Here is a 21,138-nt window from a genome sequence, read left to right on the forward strand (position 1 = left end):
GGGGCGGAGAGGTGGGCAGCGGCAGAGCCCTGGAATTCACCTAGGCATTTGCTTAGAATGCCTATGCCTAGGGCCGGCTCTGCGCTCAGAGACCTCCCTCACAGAAGTAATTTCCCCTGTCAAGGTGGGTAAGCGTGACACTGTAACTGATCATTGATAGGGGTGGAAGGCACTTAGGGCCTCATTCAGAGGCGGTCGGAGGATGCAAGCAGTCGCTCAGAAACTGGGCGGCCACTTGCATCCTGACCGCCTGCCTCTATTGCGGTCGTTAGGCTGTGGGTTAACACCCACAGCTCTAACGACCGCTCCGGTGATGGTCGCGATGGTCAGAGACCATCGCGACCATCGGGGCTTACGACGAGACCCTAGGGTAGGGTCTCCCTTGTCGTAAGCCCCGGAGAGCTTCTGGCTCTGTCTGAGCCGGAAGCTCTCCACTGACATCACTAGTGATGTCAGTGGGGCCTCCCCCAAACGGCAGGCGTTCCCATAGGAACGCATCAGTTTGGGCTGCCACCTCCCCCGGCCCGCCTTCCAAACGGGGCGAGCTGTCAATCAACATCGACAGCTCGCCCCCTTTGGATCGAGACCCGCTACGACCGGCGCTGTCGGTCGTAGCAGGTCTCACGCATGCGCACGATGGCGCTGTTTTTACATCACTATATTGTGTGCTATGTAAAACAAAGGTATCCCTGTACCTTTGCTATTGTGTCTTTACTGTGCGATCCAGGGGCTCATTAAGGAACCAGGGTACTGTGCAGGAGCTATAACCACTGCCTTTCTCAAGGTGTCAACTCGCAATCGGAGAGAAACACGGTATACTCACAGTATACTACAGGCAAGAGCTGTTATTTAGTGTTATACAAAATGTATTTAATTATATTCTTGTATATACACATTAAAGTCTACATATTTTTTGCTAAATAAAATAAAAATAAAATAAAAATATATAAAACAACATTTCCACAAAAACATACTTACACATAACTGCCTACCTAAAGGATAGTGTTACACAGACAATTGTTTTCTAACAGAAGTTATAAAAACATAATGTAATAAATCACTGACGTATTGTCTCGCATATCCCAGAATGGAAATACTTAAGATGTTGCTTCCAAAGGAAACCGTAGTCGATCCCATTTCATTCCCCGGGAACAAGATGCTTCAAAATGGCGAAAACTGTATTAAAAACACAAGTGTAACCTAGACATAAAGCCATCTAAACGTGGCAGAAAACAGATGGAAAATACCATGTACATTAACCAAGGACACTCTCTTGAAAGTATACCTGTAACATGGAGTCATTTCTCCACTCAATCTGGGCACCGGATCGCCAAGCAAAGTCCTCACAGTCATGGAGACAGATTCTGCCAGTGAGCGTAGGTGGTATCCACCCTGTAATAAGGGTGCTTATAACTACATACTCTCTGATGCAACATAACTGCTCAATCTGTGCCAATAACCACTTCATATTGTTTATCATGCATAAATCAACTTATTGCTAAGATCAGGTATAAGAGCATCATCTTTGAATGATGCTGATAATTGCCAATTTGTAGAGTTATGGTGCATACACACGGTCAGATTTGTTGTCAGATATGAACGATAACGATTTTAAAAATCGTTCAATCGTTCATATCTGAAAGAAAATCTGACATGTGGGCCTGCAACGATGAACGATGCGCGTTCCCGCATGTCAGATAACGATATCTGACTGTCTGTGTTTGCAGTCAGATTTTGACGATTTCATTCATTTTAATACTGTCTGAAATCATTCAAATCGTTGGTAAAATCATTCAATCGTTCATCTAACAGATCTGACCATGTGTATGCACCATTATACTGCATATATGACATCTATAAATGGGATAATACGGAAACAATTACATTGATTAATTGTAGAAAACATAATGTACTTTTCGTAAGGATAACAGATAAACAACTGCCATAGAGTCAGACTGTCCTTTGGCCTGAGTGCTGAATGTGAGGATCTGTATCCATATATGATCAGCTCTTAGGAAAAACACACAGATCCGATGAAGCCAAATCCGTGCAGTCATCTGATGACTGATCTAATGATGTGTTTACCTCAAGGACAGCGCACAGTTTCCCACCAGCAAGGTGCATGAGCATGTGAGTGAGATGGGAGAAACACTCCGGGGTAGCACTCATAAGTCCCTGCAAAGACAGAAGTGTACACCACCACTCAAATTAGTCAACTAATTCCAGATTGCGTCATTTTATTGTCAGAATATGTAGTAATATGGAAAACAATAAAAATATAGGCAAATATATAAGTACCTCAGGGTCTCCAATTCCTGAATCAAATCCAGCGGACACCAAGACCAGTTCAGGATTAAACTGTAAATCAAAAAGTTTTCTTGTTTTCAATGGGCACAGCATGCACACATTTCACTTGATTGATGATTAGAAGCTGCGAAATGCTGTATAAAGTATGTAAACAGTCTATAATTAGAAACAAAAAAATAGCTCATCAGATGTTCCTATGTAACACATGAGCTGCATCACATGACTGCTGAGTGTCACCACTGGAGCTTCAAAATTCTGTCTGGAAAAGGATTGTATTCTAAAATCATGTGATACTAGCTTAAGGACTGTAATTTAATATATTTACCTCAAAGGCCAAAGGAAGGAGCACATGAAAAAAGGCTGCAATATAATCCGCATTTCCCATGCCAATCTGATAAAAAATAGAAGTTTTGCATTACAAAACAACATATATGGAATGCATAATTATTAACATATATTGCCTCACAGCACTGAGGTCGTGGGTTTGGTTCCTGCTATGGACCTGTGTGGAGTTTGTATATTCTCACTGTGCTTACATGGGTTTTCTCTGGGTACTCTGGTTTCCTCCCACACTACATAAATATACTGGTTGGGTTAATTGGCTCCCAACAAAAATTAAACCTAGTGTGTTTGTGTGTGCATGTACATGTGGTATGGAACATAGATTGTCAGCTCCACTGGGGCAGGGACTGATGTGAATGGCCAATATTCTCTGTAAAGCACTGCGGAATATGTGTGCGCTATATAAATAACTGGTAATAAATAAATAATAATATATAATGCTTGGCTTCATTTTAAGATATGTGGTAAGCAATTAATACATTTTTCATATACTGCTATTAAAATTCTTTAAATTACTTCAATACAGTGCAGCTTATATTTATATCATACATTCACACTGGACCTACTGTAGGTTTCTATGCGTTCTAAAGATCTCCATATGTCATTCTCCAGACTATACACTTACTAATAAAACTTTGTAAATTACTTCTTGTCCAGTAGATTGAGGCTAATCCAACAGATTAGTTGTTCAAATTGTTAGTTTTTTGATGTAATTGAAGATATAATATATATGGTAAATTAGCCACTGGGGGCAGTGGGCCTGATTCAGACCCGCTCGCGAGCGCAGGACTACTACGCATGCACACGACGGAGGGAGCTCCGTCGTGCGCATGCGCGAGACCCGGCTAGCGACGGGGTAGCCGTCGCTCCGGGTCTCGCACCAAAGGGGGCGTGCTGTCGATGTTGATTGACAGCATGCCCCCTTTGGTGGGTGTGCCGGGGGCGTTGCTGCCAGACGGAGGCATTCCCATGGGAACGCCTACCGTCTGAAGCCGGCCCCACTGACATCAGTAGTGATGTCAGTGGGAGTGATTTGGGCTCTGATAGAGCCAAAATCACTCCAGGGCTTGCGGCAGCGAGACCCTACCGCAGGGTCTCCGTTGCAAGCCCGATGGTCTTGACCATCGCGACCATCATCATGGACGCTCGCTATAGCTGTGGGTGGTCACCCACAGCTATGCGAGCGTCCAAGAGGCCGCTCCATTTTCAGGTAGGAGGGCCCTGATTCAGAGCGAGCGCTCTGGTCAGAGCGTCCGGCTCTGAATCAGGCCCAGTATTCCTTTCCACTCTTTGGATGAAAAGTCATTATTCTGTATTTAACAAAGCAGCTACCAGTCAAAGTGATATATTCAGCGAAATAAGCACTGAAATATTGCTCCTGCCTCTGATAAACCCATCTGAGGTTTGAGATGTACTGTATTTAACAAATCATTTTCAAATACTATGCTAGCCAATAATACTATGTGAATGTAAATGTTGTACCTTATTCCAAGGTAAATTTATATTGTAACCAGTTCCTCTGCCTGTACCAATGTTATCATAATCTGAATCTCTGAGGTATGGCCAGTACGATGCGTGTTCATAGCGATGCCAGGAGAAATAGAGAACACTGAAAGGAAAATTATATGAGAGAGATAGATTTATAGTCACGTCTAATAACATTCTTTCACTTTTATCCATTGCTCGTAGTCTGATAAAAGCACTGGGCATATTCTTTTTACTTCATCTTTCACCGGTGAATACAGTTTTGAATTGCAATTTATTCAGTTATTGCCAATGCAAATGTAAAGTATTTCATGCACTGTCTTGGCATCGTCACTTGAAAATATCAAACGCCTAGATGTAAATAATACACGAGTAAGATGTGATTCATTGAAAAACCATTTGCACATCATATGCTATTTTATTTATGCAGCACCAAGTACTCCCTTTTTCTGAATGTATACTGCTTATCTGTAAACACAGCAGTGTAGCCCAAGCGTTTCACAGCCCAAGAGAGAAGCCACAACGGATAAACATATGCAAGTCTAAATGATCCTATATGTCAAGGATAAGGGGGAGAGAGGAAGGGAGAGGAAGATAGACCATCAGACAAATGGATCTGCAGGACTTGTACAATACCAAAACTACTAGGCAGACACCTTATGACGCCCCAGCTCATAGGAGGCCATACATTGTAAAAAGAAGATAGATTATCCCTGGGCCTGGGTAGGGTACTCGGAATACACCAAATTGGAACCTGGAGGGTTCCAATTTGGTGTATTTCATTGTATTGTTTGAGTGTTGGGTGACACTTATGGACCTGTTGAAGTGGGCTGCTAATTGTATTGCTTGCACAGTGGAGTTTTCGGACCTTTTTTTCCAGGGTACTCGGATTATTTAGAATGGAGCCATCGACCCCAAATACAACTCAGTGTTACATTAAATTAGGGATGTGCAGGCTCGGTTGTACTCGGATTTACTCGGTTCTTACCGCCACTTTACCGCAAATTTGGATTGATTATATTGGCTATCCAAAACACATGATAGGCGATAGCCAATAAAAAGATCCGAGTAAAACCGAACCCGCTCACCCCTACATTAAATATAAATATATTTTTTCATGGGCAACAGTTACATTAACTAAAGAAGAAGTCCCAGAATTAAACACTGGGCATCTAGGTACCATCCAAGATCATGCAATGCAGGCCTTAGGAAGTGTACACATATTGATTAGACACTGATTACAGTAGCTATCCAAAGCATTTTCTCTTATAGTCCCTAAAATACACACTTCAGGCGTGAGAATAGACAGAGGGACGCCAGTGCCTGAGAGTGCCCGTATAATTTTGCTCCAAAACCCAGCAAGTACAAGACAGTCCTACAGCAAATGCTAAAAGGTGCCATGAGGGTCAAGGCACATAGGACAATACGCTGCAGCCCAGCCCCCAAACTTCTGCAATCTAACAGGTGTAAGGTATGTTCTATGTAAAATAAACATTTGTATCTGATGCAACCTGATAGAGGTATTGGAGATCCGAGGGCATTCCAGAACATTGTTCTATAATTCATCACATATATAGGACCCACATCAAATTCCCAATTGTGCCTAAGCTGCGGTAAGCCTTCAGCGTGATGAGCAGGCAAAATAAAATACAGGCAGGACAGAGTCCTACGGGAAGTGAGGGTCGATATAAATAACTTCAAAGGGGAGTCATGAATGGGAGGGGGGTCTATCCCTAAACTGCACCGCAAGAGCATGTCGGAGTTTTAGGTAGAAGAAAAATTGAGTGGAGGTAAGTCCGTGCTTACTACAAAGCTACAAGAAGATTTTAAGAATAGGACCATCATAAAGCTGCCCCAATGTCGAAATGCCCCAGACACCGCACACCGCCGTAACTTCTAAGGAGGAGAGTTCAGTCAATGATTTAGAGTTCCATATAGGGGTGTCCGGTCTATGTCTTGGAATTGCAATGTATGGGTAACTAAGGTCTAAATATTGATAGCCTGAGTAAGCAAAGGAATACCCATCCGTAATACCCTCCCACTCAGAAGAGCCTGCAAAGGGGTGTGATGAGTAGCTGCCTGATAGACTAACAGCATATGTAAGGCATCGTCGCAGGCATCCTACACTCAGCCATCGATGAGTCAGTTGTGCTGCGTAGTAGTATTATCTAAAGTGTGGCAGAAGATTGAGAGCCAGTAAGGGTACTTAACTGAATTGGGGGGCAGCGATCCATCCAGACCAGAGGATAGTAAGCTGGAAAAAATGGGAGCTTACAGAAAAACATAGGAATTTTGGCTGGACTATCAGTTTGATCAAATAAACCTGGCCAGTGAAAGTGAGGGGGAGTCTACGCCAGGAATATGATTTCTCTCTAAGGTACGTAAAAAGAGGCTGGACAATCAGGTCCACATAGTCTCCTGGGGTGTTAGTTAAATCCATATGCCCATATATTTAAAGCAATCCACCCACTGTAGAGGAAGGGGCAATCTTGGGGAAGTGGGACATGAGCCTCTAAGGGGGAGAATATAGGATTTGTAACAGTTTATAGTGAGACTGGAATAGAGCCCAAATGTTTAAATAACTCTTAACAGTGTGGGCATAGAAACTGTGTAGTCAGACAAAAAGAGTAATAAGTCATCTGCATACAGAACGATAATGTCAGTCGGAGTGCCTAGCTTAAGACCCGTAATATGAGGATGTGCCCGCAAGAGACATGCCAGGGGCTCAATCGATAATGTGAAAAGAGCCAGGAAACGGGGGACAACCCTGACACGTGCCACAGGACAACGAAATGAAGGGGGAAATATAACCATTAATGGAGACACAAACCTAGTAGATGTATAAAGCATCTGGACCCAGTGTACAAAAGTAAGGCCCACCCTGAAACATCTCATGATCTCCCAAGCACTACTCCACAGAATCAAATGCTTTAGCTGCATCTAAAGTGGCAATGACTTAAGTGGATTCCTTCCAATAAGAGGTCTGAAGATAGTTATAGAGCTGCTGCAAATTCTCAGAGGTGGATTTACCCTGCATGAAGCCAGCATGGTCTGGATGGATAATGGTGGAGATAACCTGATTATGTCTAATGAATAGAACTTTGTCCAGAATTTTAGCATCTGTAGGGATCAAGGAGATGGGACAGTATGAGTCAGGAAGCCGAGAATCCTTCTCAGGTTTTGGTAGCACCTATCAGCACCTCTGACATAGAAGATAGAAAGGAAAATTTGGCAAAAAAATCATTATATATCTCAAGCAGTTTGGGGGCAAAAAAACTGCTAAGTTTCTTATAAACCTCCAAAGGGATACCATCTATACCTGGTGCCTTACCACCCAGGAATATAAGAGCATCTAGCAATTCCGGGGCCCCAGAAGAAAGGGAGGAGGAGGGGAGGTGACCAGAAGCAACATAAGCCTCCAAATCAGCAAGGCCACAGGACAACCATGAGGAATAAATCCCTATCAAAACTCAGCCTAGAAAAATAGTTTAAGTTCAGCTATTCGTTTTAAGAGGGTGCCACGTAAAAAAAGACTTAAAGGCATGCAAAAGTGTAGCAGTAGATGTGGATCCTAAATTGTCAGAAAAAGACCCAGTCCATAGTGCCTCTAATTCAGAACCTGCACCCATTTGTAAGAGCAAAGCGGGGTGTAACTTCCTAAAGGTCTGCCTCTTACACATAGATAAATTTAAATTCATAACTATTTTGGAATGATCTGAGATAACCCTAGATTTGTATTCAATTATGGAAATGCTGAGGAGCAAGGAGTGAGAACAGTCGATTCTAGAAAAGGAGTGATGGGCATGTGAGAAGCAGGAATACACTTCAGGGTGTTTGTAACACCAACAGTTGACCCAGCCCAAGTCTACCACAATGACGCAAGCCCACCCCCTACGGGGGAAACTGTAGAAGAGTACCTCCTGTCTAGAAGCTGGTCCATCACATTGTTAAAGTCCCCCCATACATACTACAGGAGTAGAAGGGGATCTCACAGTGAACTCAGCAGTATTTTTAAGGATATCATAAGAAAATGGGGGTGATATATAGACTGCAATCAGAAATATGGAGAATGAGTTAATTACACAGTCAAGGAAAACATATCTCCCTCCGGGATCTTTATGAACAGTTACAAATAAAAGGGACTGAACTATTAAGGATAGATATCCCTCTGGAAGAGGACATAGGGGGAGCATGATATGCCCTCTTAATCCATGGCCTCTTTAAAGAGAGGAGTCTACCATCCAGCAGATGAGTCTCAGTGAGGCAAATGACATCGACGCCAAGGCGTCTAACCTGTTAAACTACAAGGGACAAGGGAGCATTTCAGCTTGTCATTAATTCCCCCAACAATTACTACACTTTTATATTAATTCTACTTTTAATAAAGTCAGGAAAAAGAGGATTATAGATTTGAGTATTTTATAAGGGGTTTAGGGTTGATTTATAGTTGAATGCTGGAGGAATATTTTCGCAGTTTGATGATTTGTATGTGCAGATCACGTCCTGCCATGTAATTCTCAATGCCCCAAAAAGCTGTAGCATGATTGGGATGGCGACAGGCAGCATTTTAATTACAGGGACGTGTTGGTCCCATTTTATGGGACGTGCTGAAGCCAGTGTCTATGTCCTGGCTGCATGATTTTACCAAACATCCTGAGTAACCTGAGTGTTACTTACGCAGATGTCCAATGTTCACGCAGTTGATCTGATGCAGCGTCCTCGGACGCAGCAGCGGATCAGAGAAGTCGGCATAAGGCATCTATTTACACAAGACGCATCCTGCTGCATTTGCATACTTTAGCACAGCTACTGTGTACAAAGACGCAGCAGCTGTGCTATTGGCGTACAACTATGAATAAGGCCCTTAGTGAAGGAGACACCAGGGTTGTTTGCAAGAGTTAAATAAAGAGGACACAACGGTGAAAATGTAATAGCCTGTTAGTTGTAGGTGTGACGCGGGGATTTTCGTGATTTAGCTGCTAGATTTAAAACAACAACCAGGTTTGTTTTGTCTTTTAGAAAATTGCTGCTTAAATCTAGTAACAAATAATCAAAATCTTGTGGCTGCTTGCAACTCTCAGGCTATTACATTTACTCCACAGTCTATTGAACTGAACAGAGCTATGATACCACAAAAATATGGAAAGTAGCTAATAGATAATTGTTTAAGGCTTGTGAAATGTACCTTTGCAACCTAATAGCTTAGCCAATCACATTGCACAATCATTAGGGTTTCAGTTTTGGTAAATTGCGAGTTTGGTGCTAAACTCGCAATTTTTCACAACTCTCCAATGTAATAGGGTGTCTGTTCACTAAAACTCGCATTTTTCAGAGTTACTAAAACTCTCCATTCTCAAACTGGCATCCAGATGTTTTCACATTGAAAACAATCAACTCGCCCAATCTAATAGGGTGTCTGTTTTAAACTTACATAAAAATAGATTACCAAAAGTCCCCAAATATTATACCTGCTTCAGGATAACGAGTATATCCTGAGCAGGTCAGATTAACACAGAAACATGCACATATCCATGAGATACGTGCATGTTTCTGTGTGTACTTATGTAAAAGTTTGTAAATGTAAAAAATAAATGACGTGCACCCCCTCCCCAAAAGCATAACCAGCCCAGGGCTTTACAAAGCCTGTTCTGGTTCTAAAAATACAGGGGGCAAAATGCGTAGGGGGCCCCGTATATTAAGAACCAGCACAGGGCTTTGTTGAGCTGGCCCTGGTTCTGGAAAATCAGGGGACAAAACGAGTAGGGGTCTCCTGAAAATTATAAAACCAGCACCGAACTCTTTCTAACGGGGAGATAATGCCACAGCCAGGGAAAACCTTTCACCGGTTTCCCCGGCCAAAGCATTATCCCTGACCGCTAGTCAAAAGGGGTACCCCTCTCCAGGGCACCCCAGGCCTAGATTGATAGTCCGGGGCTATCCCCGGCACCCTATGGCCGTGGGTGCCGGGTTGATAGTGTTAGTGTAAAATTAAGGTTTCCATATTGTCTTTAGTTGTAGAACCACAAGTACCAGCAAGCCTCCCCCGCATGCTGGTATTTGGAGAACCACAAATACCAGCATGCGGGGCATTACGGGCCCGCTGGCACTTGTAGTTCCACAACTAAAGAAATACGTAAATAAACAAACATACACCGTGAAAGTAAAATTTTAATAAAACATACATGCACACTCACACTCACACATACACCGTGAAAGTAAAATTTTAATAAAACATACATGCACACTCACACTCACACACACTCACACATACCTAGTATCCGAAGTAATCCATAGGGGTACCTGAAAAAAAAATCCATACTCACCTTCACCTTTCCTATGCGTAGATCGCATCCACTTGTCCAAGTAGGCATTCCAGGGGTTTAAAAAAAAAACATTGCCAAAAAACCCGATCCATGCCGGACACAGCAAAGGTATATGTGTACACATACCTTTGCTCCGCATAAATGACCGGGTGCCCCGTCATTGAAGAGGCCGCCAGCCAATCAGGGAGCATCTCCGTCAGAGCAGCTCCCTGATTAGCTGAATGCGGCCAGCCTGTGTGTCCCATAGACTTCAATGGTGAGAAATCCCCATTGAAGTCTATGGTGGGAACCGCTAGATCGTAGCCGCAAGGTTAACTCAGGTTAATCTTGTTGTTACATCACTGATTTACGCGGAGCAAAGGTTATGTGTACACACATACCTTTGCTGTGTCCGGCATGGATCGGGTTTTTTTGCAATGTTTTTTTTTTAAACCCCTTTAAAAGTGCGAGTTTGTACTGTTACTAAAACTGACACCCTATTACATTTGGCCCATAGAGTTGATTCTTCAAACAATTTATATAAATTCATGCTGATTTAAAGTGCCTGTAATACTAGGTTATAAAAACGTCATGTAATATATTGTGATAAAGTAAGGGTTAATGTCACTTCTACCAGCCTGCACCTTATTTTTTACAAAAATAGGGACTGGAATCAATTCACTTTCACGGACAATGGTGTTAGATTACAATGGTATAATCATTTATATCTAGACTTGATGTATGTACCAGATATGCTTGGTTTTATTATTGCAACAAAATATTGTTAGGCCAGATGGGTACCCATTGTTCCATAGAAGGAACAGGTAGACTGTGAGAAGCCCAAACATCACGAGATTTCCAGGTATCATTCCTCCAGCCCAGATTTTATGACACCCAATATGCAGACCCACCAATCCCAATATAGGGATGAGTTAAGTGGAGCCCTGAGCACAGAAAGTGGCTCTCAAAAAGGACACCGAGATGATAGTAGTGGCAGGAGGTTATGGTTTGTACTAGGCTGTCAGGATCCAGTATGAGAACATTGGAATTTTGGCGTAATGGCAGGTTTAGATGCTTTCGAACCTTTCACCCCTGCTAAAAAATGACTCAATACAACTGCTCATCCCCCTTGTAAAGGATTTATTTCCCTGTACCTATGACGGCTTCGCACGGGAGCAATTTTGAATTTACAGCGATAGTCTTTTTTTTAACCGAGGTCCTATAAGATTGCCTTGTAGATGGACATTATTAGTTTTTCGTTCTGGTGTCAACACAAAAAGATTTAGTTTTGACGTGACACTCAAAAGGGCCACGTAAAGATGTCCATTAGTAAAAGTCTCTACTTAGAACAACTCCAGCCACATTAAATGTCTGTCCCTGTGCTTTATTTATTGTCATGCCAAAGCAGGCTCTTACCGGGAATTGGACTCGTTTGAAATTAAAGAATAGTTTTTAACATAAATGAAATAGGAACGGTAAAAAAAGGGAAAATTTTAATTTTGTATCAGTGAACAGGGCTTAAATATTTTTTTCTGGTGAAACCGGTTCAATCTCTACATGGTTAAAATAAAGTCCATCGTTGTGATATATCTTTAATGGTTAAGGCAGAGTAAGCCAAGAAAGCGCTCGGCTGTCCGTTTTGTCACTAATTTGCTTAACTAAAATCATCACTGCTCAGCTCCCTTTTGTCATACATGAATGTGTCATACACCTAATCCTTCCCCGACAAATGCTCTATAGAATGAAACCTGCATCAAAATGTCAGTGGTATTTGAGATTAGTCCCAACAAACAGATAGACACCTACCAGGGACTTTATTTTATACTATGTATAGATAGATTATACTGAATACTTGATATTGTTAAATTTGCCTTGGAGTAAATAGTATTTCACGCAATAAATTCTCTGTTTATTGTGAAATAAGCATGAACTCTGTATCACAGAATGGTGCCAGAAGAGATAAACATCTAGGAGCCGATTCAGGGACGCTCGCAAGTGGGCTGATGTTTGTGGGTCCGGCGTGCGCGAACCCCGCTGGGCGACTGAAGTTCAGTCGCTACGGGGCTCGCAACAAGACGGGGCAGCTTTCGATGTTGATTGACAGCTCGCCCCATTTTGTGGGCGGGTAGGGGGGGTGGCTGCACAAACACAGGCATTCCCTTAGGAACGCCTGGCGTTTGTTGGGCGGTCCAACTGACATCACTACTGATGTCAGTAGTGGACTTCATGCTCTATTAGAGCAGGAAGTCCACTCAGCCTTGCGGCAGCTAGACCCTACACCAGGGTCTCTCGCAAGGCCGATGGTCACGATTATCGTGACGGTCTCCAGCCCACTCGCACAAGCTGTGGGTGATCACCCACAGCTTTGCGAGCGGCCAGAGACCAAAAAAACACGCCTACATTCAGAGCGAGTGGCCGCCAGCAGAGAGTGGCTCTGAATGAGCTCCCTAGTCAGAGAAATGCCAGTTACTGTGTATTTAAGCACCGGTTGTGTCAGGCATGACCCGGGGAAAAAAACTGGTGTAGGTAAAAGAAGGACCCTTATTCCTGGTGCAGTAACAGATATTATACAAGTCTGAACACAGGGCCTGATTCAGAGCCGGACGCTCTTTGAGAGCGCTCGCCCTGAATCAGGACGCCCCTGTTTTATTTAAAGACGGCCTCCTGGCCTCTCGCTAAGCTGTGGGTGACCACCCACAGCTTTAGCGAGCTACCAGGTGATGGTCGCGATGGTCACGACCATCGGGGCTTGCGACGAGACCCTTGTGGTAGGGTCTCGTTTCCGCAAGCCCCAGTGACCTTTCGGCTCTAATAGAGCCGGAAGCTCACCACTGACATCACTCGTGATGTCAATGGGGCCGCCCCCAAATGGCAGGCGTTCCTTCGAGAACGCCTCCGTTTGGCCAGCCACCCCCCCTGCCCGTCTCCAAAATGGGGCAAGCTGTCAAACAAAATCGACAGCTGCCCCGCTTTGGTGCGAGACCCGTAGCGACGGAGCGACCGTCGCTGGCCGAGGATCGTGCATGCGCAGTGGGGGACTGTCTACCCGCTTGCGAGCGCTGTGCGCTCACGAGCGCGTCTGAATCAGGCCAACAGTTGTGATTTACAATAAGTGATAGTTTTGTTTTTTCTTCACTAAACATTTAAACATTCTACAGTGGTCAAAAATATAAAGCATATTTACATATATTTATAGCCATTATGAAAACATACCATTATATTCTTAACAATAAAGACAAATAACTAAAATGAGAGTTATGGTAAGAACTTACCTTGGTTAACTCTCTTTCTTCGACGTCCATAGGGTCCACAGGGAGACCTTGCGGGTATAGTTAGATATGGATCCCGGGCACCACGCAGTTGAAAGCTTTGCTCCCAGGATGTACTGGAACCATCCTCCTCTATACCCCGCCCCCGAGCCAGAGGCACCTCAGTTGGTAAGTAGCCAAAGGCCGGAGGAGGAAAGAGAGAAAAGGAAGACTGAAACACAAGAGAATCACTCTCACAGAGAAGAAGACGGAAAAACGGTGACCGGAACGAGAACCCACATGAAGCCAGATGCGTCAGGGCGGGTGCCTTGTGTACCCTATGGATTTCAAAGAAAGAGAGTTAACCAAGGTAAGTTCTTACCATAACTCTCATTTTCTTCTTCAGGGTGCATAGGAGTCCATTTAAGAGTGGGGACGCTCCTGTGTTGAGAGGAGAATCCGGTGCCCAAAGGAAGTATCCTGAGAGGCGAAGTTGTCAAATGCATAGAACCTCAGAAAGGTCTGGACGGAACACCACGTGGCCGCCTTACAGAGCTGCACAGCCTAGGCACCACTGCGACCCACCCACGAGGGGTCCACAGAGAGAAAAATGAGCTTTAACAAAAACCGGAACAGGCAGGCCTGCCTGTGTGTAAGTCTCTGAAATAGTCATACGAAGCCATCTAGCCAACGTTTGTTTGTTGGCTGGCCATCCCTTCATGTGAAAACCAAAGAGCACAAATAAGGAGTCCGATTTCCGAAGGGAACTGGTCCGGTCCACATACATCCGGAGAGCAAGGACCACATCTAATGAGGCTTCACCTGCCGAGAGGTCTGGTGACTGAAAGGCCGGTACAATAATTTCCTGATTAATATGGAAATTAGAAACCACCTTAGAAAGAAACTCTGGGCGAGTGCGAAGCACAGCCCTATCCTGTTGAAAAATCAGAAGGGGAGGACGACAGGAGAGCGCCCCCAATTCTGAAACCCTCCTGGCAGATGCAATTGCCAGAAGAAAGACAGTCTTAGCCATTAACCACTTAATCTCCACCGCATCTAGTGATTCAAAAGGAGGGCCCTGGAGGGCCCGAAAAACTGCTGCCAAATCCCAAGGCACCACTGGGAGGTAAAAGGGAGGTTGAATCCGGAGAACACCCTGGAAAAAGGTGCGGATATCCAGAAGCAGAGCTATCCTTCGTTGGAACCACAGACAGTGCAGAGACATGCACTTTCAATGATGCCAGACGTAGGCCGAGGTCCAAACCAAATTGAAGGAATACTAATATTCTGGAAATACAAAAAACTTGAGGGTTGTAATCCCTACTGCGACACCACTGAAAATAGGTATGCCACACTCTGTGGTAGATTCTGGCTGAGGCAGGTTTACGTGCTTGAAGCATCATGCTGATGACCGAGGTAGAGAATCCCTTGGACCTTAAGATGGGTGTCTCAAGAGCCACACCATCAAAGACAGATGACCCAGGTCCGGGTAAAGGCAAGAACCCTGAGACAACAGGTCCGGATGTTGAGGCAGCAGGAATGGAGTGTCGATGGAGACTCCGAAGATCTGAGTACCAATGACGTTTGGGTCAAGCTGGAGCCACCAGCAGAACCTTGTCTCCGTCTTGTTTGAACTTCCGAAGAACTCGAGGAAGCAGGGATACTGGAGGAAACAAGTACGCAAACTGGAAGGTGCACCTCACTGACAGAGCGTCCACTAAGCTTGCTTCGGCATCCCTTGTTCTGGACCCGTACATTGGCAACTTGGAGATTGTGATGGAAGGCCATGAGGTCCACCTCTGGGAGACCCCATTTGTCCACTAGGAGTTGAAACACCTCTTGATGAAGAGACCATTCCCCTGGATGAACGTCGTGACGGCTGAGGAAGTCCACTTCCCAACTGAGGACTCCTGGAATGAACACTGCTGTGATGGCTGGGAAGTGACACTCTGCCCAAGTCAGGATGCGTGACACTCTGTCATTGCTGCCCGATTGAACCTTTTCCGTGAAGAACGTGTCTTATTATCCTGAGGGCCCTGTACAAAGCCCGAAGTTCCAAAATGTTGATCGGAAGGATTGCTTCGTCCGCTGTCCAACGGCCCTGAGACGTGAGCGGTCACCACGCCCCAACCCCGGAGACTGGTGGCGTCCGTTGTCAGAAGTACCCAGTCCGGTGACTCTTGGTGAGATGAGCTGTCTGTAGCCACTAATACAGAGTCAGGCGCACCTCCAGAGAAAGCACCAGCGTCTGAGTCCTGATCCGATGGGGTCATTCGTTCCACTTGGATAGTATCAGCCCCTGTAGGGGCCTTGAATGGAACTGGGCATATTCCACCATGTCGAATGTGGACACCATGGATCCTAGAACCTGCATTGCCGAGTATACCCACACCCGGCGACTGCGCAGGCAACTGCGCACCCGCAGTTGCAGAGAGGAGATCTTTTCTGGAGTTAGAAAATCCTCTGCTGATGAGAATCCAGAAAGGCTCCCAAATGAACCATCCTCTGTGAAGGAATTAGGGAGGATTTTTCCAATTGATCAGCCACCCGTGTGCTTATAGACAAGCGATCATCAGGTGTTGCTGAAGTACCTCTGGAGAGCCCGCCAACAACAGGAGGTCATCTAGATACAGCAGGAGTCGTATACTCTGACTCCATAGGTGGGCTGCCATGACAGCCATAATCTTGGTAAATACCCTTGGAGCCGTGGAGAGACCAAAGGGCAGTGCCCGAAACTGGAAGTGTTGTTGCAGCATAGCAAACCGCAGATAACGCTGGTGGGAAGGTGTTATGAGGACATGTAGCTATGCATCCTGAATGTCCAGTGATATCATGTAATCCCCAGGTTCCATAGCCAGAATGATGGATCGTAAAGTTTCCATCCTGAACCTGGGCACCCTGAGGAATTTGTTCAGAGATTTGAGGTTGAGGATCGGCCGATGAGATCTATTTGGCTTTTGAATCAGAAACAGAGTAGAGTAGTAATCAGTCCCGCGCTGAGATAGTGGAACTGGAACAATAACCCCTGCTTTCAGCAAGGACTCTATGGCTTGCTGAATCTGCAAGGCCTTGGTCTTGTCTAGAGGAACGGCTTGTGCAGAAAAACTGGTGGGGAGGTCTTCAACGAAATGAGAGGGCGTACCCCTGAAAGACCACTTCTTTTACCCAAGCATCCTTGGTGGTGTGACACCAGTACTGAGCGAACTGAAGAAGTCGGCATCCCACCCTGGGATCCCCCAGAGGGAGGTTCGTCCCATCAGGCTCAGGGTTTGTCCTCTGATTCGGAAGTAGGGCGTCTTAGGCTTAGAGGTCGACTTGGCCGCTGATTGTCTAGGGAAAGACTGTCCTTTGGGCTTTCCTTGAGAAAGGACTGAAAAGGAAGAGGTTCTAGCCTTTCAAGGCGCAGATGCGGATGGCAAAACATCTGACTTAGATTTTGCCAGAGTATCCACAATTTTGTCCAGGTGTGGGCCAAACTAAATATCCCCGTTGAAGGACAAGGCCTCCAGGCCCTTTTTAGAATCAGCATCCGCCCTCCAGGAGCGTAACCACAAGGAGCGATGAGCAGACACGGCTGCGGCCGAGATTCTGGAGGTCAGTAAGCTGGCATCCAAAGCAGCCTCACCAATATAGGCGGCTGCATCCCTCATGTGGCCCACTAGAGACCTTTGAGCCTCAGGGGCCTCCTCGGGGAAGGTGTCCTCCAGCACATTTACCCAGCTCTCAATGGCCTTAGCCACCCAAGAGATAGCCATGGACGGACGGGCCACAGCTCCCAAGAGAGAATAAATCGATTTCAGGCATGTCTCCACCTTTCTGTCTGTAGAATCCTTCAGAGAAGAAATAGAAGGCATAGGCAGAGCAGCACTCTTAATCAGGCGAGTAACATGAGAATCTACCGAAGGTGGTGATTCCCATTTCTTGCAATGACCCTCAGGGAACGCATAACATGAGGCCAAACACTTTAGCGGTTGATACCTCTTACCAGGCAATTGCCAGGCCTCCGCCATGTGGTCTGGCAGTTGGTCAGAGAGAGGGAAAACTGCTGAAGTCACCTTTGCCTGTTTAAATTCATGGTATTTGGATTTAGGGGCAGGAACGTCATCCTCTATATCTAGTATGGATCGGAACGCCATTACCAACTAACATTAATAGCTGATTTAGGCTCCACCTCCTGTGCAGGGGAATCCGAATCAGACTCCTTAGGCATTTCCCCATCATTCGATGACACGTCTGTGTCGGATAATTGCATAGACTGGGATGGCAGTACAGGACGTTTAGATGCCTTCTGAGGTTTTTCATTTCGCAACATGGTCTGAAGACAATGCTGCCAAACTCTGAACTGAACTAGATAAATCCTCCACCCAGGGTGGATGTACAGCTTGCGGAGGTCCCTGGAAGGGAATGACAGACTGTTGTGGTACCGGAGGGGATTGCATATAATAGCGATAACCCCTGATAGGGGGTAACAGTCTGAGGCCCAGGAGTAGACCGCAATAAATGTGGGACACCCTGGGAGGGAAGGATGGCTGTTTGGGGTAACCCCATATGGGGCAGAACGGCCGGGACCGCCAGGCGATCCGCAATGGAGGCCAGCACCTGAGAAACAACCGCCCAAGGGGGATCCTGTTCCATTGTTGGGGGGTTTGAGGCACAAGGCAACTGATAGCACCTCACACATAGTCCATCCTGAGATAAATCCTCCTTTCCTACCCCTGCAGGAGAGCAGAGTGGGTGCAGCAGTGTGCTTGACCTCCTTGTCAGACATGTCTGACAATATATATATATATATATATATATATATATATATATATATAAAGGAAATCAGGAAGCGCAACACTGGGTACCTACAATGTATGCAAAATACTGGTCCAACATTATGGCACCGTGCAGCCCACAACCGTATTTGACAGACCTCACAAATACTTGAGTTTATATATGTGAGATCAAGGAAACCTCCCCACACACACCTGTTAGGGCTGCAGGAAAAGGAAAGGGAAAGATATAGACTGACAGAATCGGAAAAAAGACACAGACAGTCAGTGCTAGCATAAGTCACATACAATGCAGACAGAAATTACCTACTGCAACTTGGCACTACAATCAACCGCCCAGATTCAGTGTCTGACAAAGGTTATAGTGCTGTATACACTAACCCCATGGGAGAGGTATACATGGGGACTGGTCCGCATGCATGTCCAGAGAGATCTGCGATGCACCAGAGAAAATGGCTGCCGGAGACCTCAGAGGGGGCGTGGCCATAGGAGGAGAGCAGCTCAGCAGTGCCAGACCTTAGCAGAAAGGCGCGCTGAGCTGAGGGGAGGAGCCGCTAAACAGGGAAGGCTGCCTCCCCTCGCCTGCAATTAACCCCCGGGACGCTGGTTCCTGCTACCAGCTGCAAGTCCCTGGTGGTCTAGTGGATACGCAGGGTATGGGGAGCCTGCCGCCACTGCCAGCACCTCCGGTCTGTCCCCAGAGACCTAAGGTAAAGACTGCTTGCGTTGATCCGCTCTTGTCTGTCCTCGTAGATCCGGCAGCAGTCCAGGGAGTCCCGCGGAGTCCAGCTAGCACAGACTCCGGGATTTCGCCAAGATCCCCAGATCTGTACTGGCGTCGCTGCACCAGCGGCAGTGACAGAGTGGCAGTGCAGACGTCCTTTGGACAGTCTGCTGCTCCTCACTCTGAAGAGTAAAAGTAAATGAAACTATTAACTCATAAAATAAAACAGCTTTGGGGCTGCTAATCAGCTCCCCTGCGCAAACAGTGACACGACTACAGCCGGGCACCAACTAGAACTGAGGTGCCTCTGGCTCGGGGTATAGAGGAGGATGGTTCCAGTGCATCCTGGGAGCAAAGCTTTTAACTGCATAGTGCCGGGATCCAGATCGAGCTATACCCTCGAGGTCTCCCTGTGGAGCCTATGGACCCTGAAGAAGAAAATAACATTAGTATGGTAATTGCCATGGTATTTTTTTTTTTTTTATAAGGGATGTCTTTTCTTGCACTAGCTAGGCCTATGAATAATTTGCATTAAATTAAACACAGATACCTCCAGTTAATATTACACATCTGACTAGGGATGTGCTGTCAGGGTAGGCAGAGCCTCTCTGTCATACTCCTGAGATTTTATATAAAAATTATTAGAATAATACAAAGAAGATATTTATAACTTATAAAGATCGGCTTCATTTTTATAGTAAACACTCACTAGCTTTGTGGAGCTCCCTGGGACTGCAGGGGGACGATAGATTAGGCAGCAACAGCTCAGCCTCAATCTGTATAGTCAGACACTGCAGAGCAGGGGACAGGGCCACACCACGGGCAATAAGCTGCACAGAAATAGAGCTAATAGAGGCATGCCTCTCAGTATGAGGGGCATGCCTTGAGTGCTGATGGTCACCTTGGATGTGTCATGTGCAGTGTTTAGAGATTGGAGCTCAGTCAGCAGCACCAGGAGAAGACACAGTGATGCAGGTAGGGGAATAAATGGACACTTAAGATTAGTGTAGTGAGGGGAGAGTTAAAGTGAGTAGGGGGGTGAGACAGGTTCCCAGCACTCAGACCCATCTCCATGTGTGCCTCCCCAGCCATTTACTTCACGGCACGTCACTGGTACAAGGACAATTTGAAAGTATTGCAGACGGGATCCAGTCAAGATGCCGGATGTCGGCATCCCAACCGCCGGCATCCCGAAGGTAAGTATGCGGGTTAGGTTTAGATGAGTTGAGAGATGAGGCAGCAACAGCTCAGCCTCGTTTCTGTATAGTCATACACTGCTGTGCAGAGCTGGAGGTGTGGCTCCGCAGTGCCGTGCCGGCGCTGCAGAGTAGCAAAAATCACTGAGAAAATGTTGGCACCCATTTTCCCGGTGACTCAGCACATGCGCAGTACTGCTGTCCCCGGGAAAATGGCGCCCGCATATGCGCAATAGATTCTGGCACTAGGCCAGAATCTACTGCTGCACCACCCACTGCGGCACCGCGTGAGGGAGGAAAGGAGTCTGCGCGTGGGCCCCCTCCTCTCTTAAAACGCCCCTGATTAGTCCAAATATATATAATTGCTAACCCCAATCCTTATTCAAGGTTCCGAATTCCTGTCAGAAATGCCTAGCTCTAATTTTTAAACAAAAATCCTTATATATCACACTATTCCAAAATACCGGAAATCAGATTACCTGGTGGCCAAATTACCTGATCTGAAAATGTATAGCTCTCCCTTAGGCGACTGAAAAGACAATCAGAATTAGCATCTTTGAGCATTAATTTATTTTAGTAGCAAAAATCTCTCTGGCCGTGTCTAATTTCCCTTCGCCTGCTTCAGGACATGTTTAAATTTTAAAGCCCTGACACTTTGGGGTTAAGTGTACAGATAAGATGTATGTGCAGTATACAGCACTATATATATGTTTATAATATATATTTTTCCCTTGTATTGTGTCTTTTAAATATTATTAA

The 21,138-nt window shown here is 45.5% G+C and overlaps 1 protein-coding gene across 2 annotated transcripts in view; it reads right to left on the minus strand.

Moving 5' to 3' along the window:
* The window catches only part of HDAC10 (histone deacetylase 10), a 55,930-nt gene that overhangs the window by 15,263 nt on the left and 19,529 nt on the right, over positions 1–21,138 (minus strand). For both annotated transcript variants that reach the window (XM_088457626.1, XM_088457625.1), the window contains exons 8-12: positions 4,132–4,258; positions 2,633–2,698; positions 2,299–2,358; positions 2,086–2,175; positions 1,286–1,392 (exon numbers count right to left, since the gene is read on the minus strand). In XM_088457626.1, the coding sequence (XP_088313752.1) occupies positions 1,286–1,392; positions 2,086–2,175; positions 2,299–2,358; positions 2,633–2,698; positions 4,132–4,258 (450 nt within the window). The remainder of the gene's footprint in view (positions 1–1,285; positions 1,393–2,085; positions 2,176–2,298; positions 2,359–2,632; positions 2,699–4,131; positions 4,259–21,138) is intronic.

Source organism: Taudactylus pleione, unplaced genomic scaffold, assembly GCF_031769625.1.
Source record: "Taudactylus pleione unplaced genomic scaffold, aTauple2 ptg000041l, whole genome shotgun sequence".
NCBI lineage: Eukaryota > Metazoa > Chordata > Amphibia > Anura > Myobatrachidae > Taudactylus > Taudactylus pleione.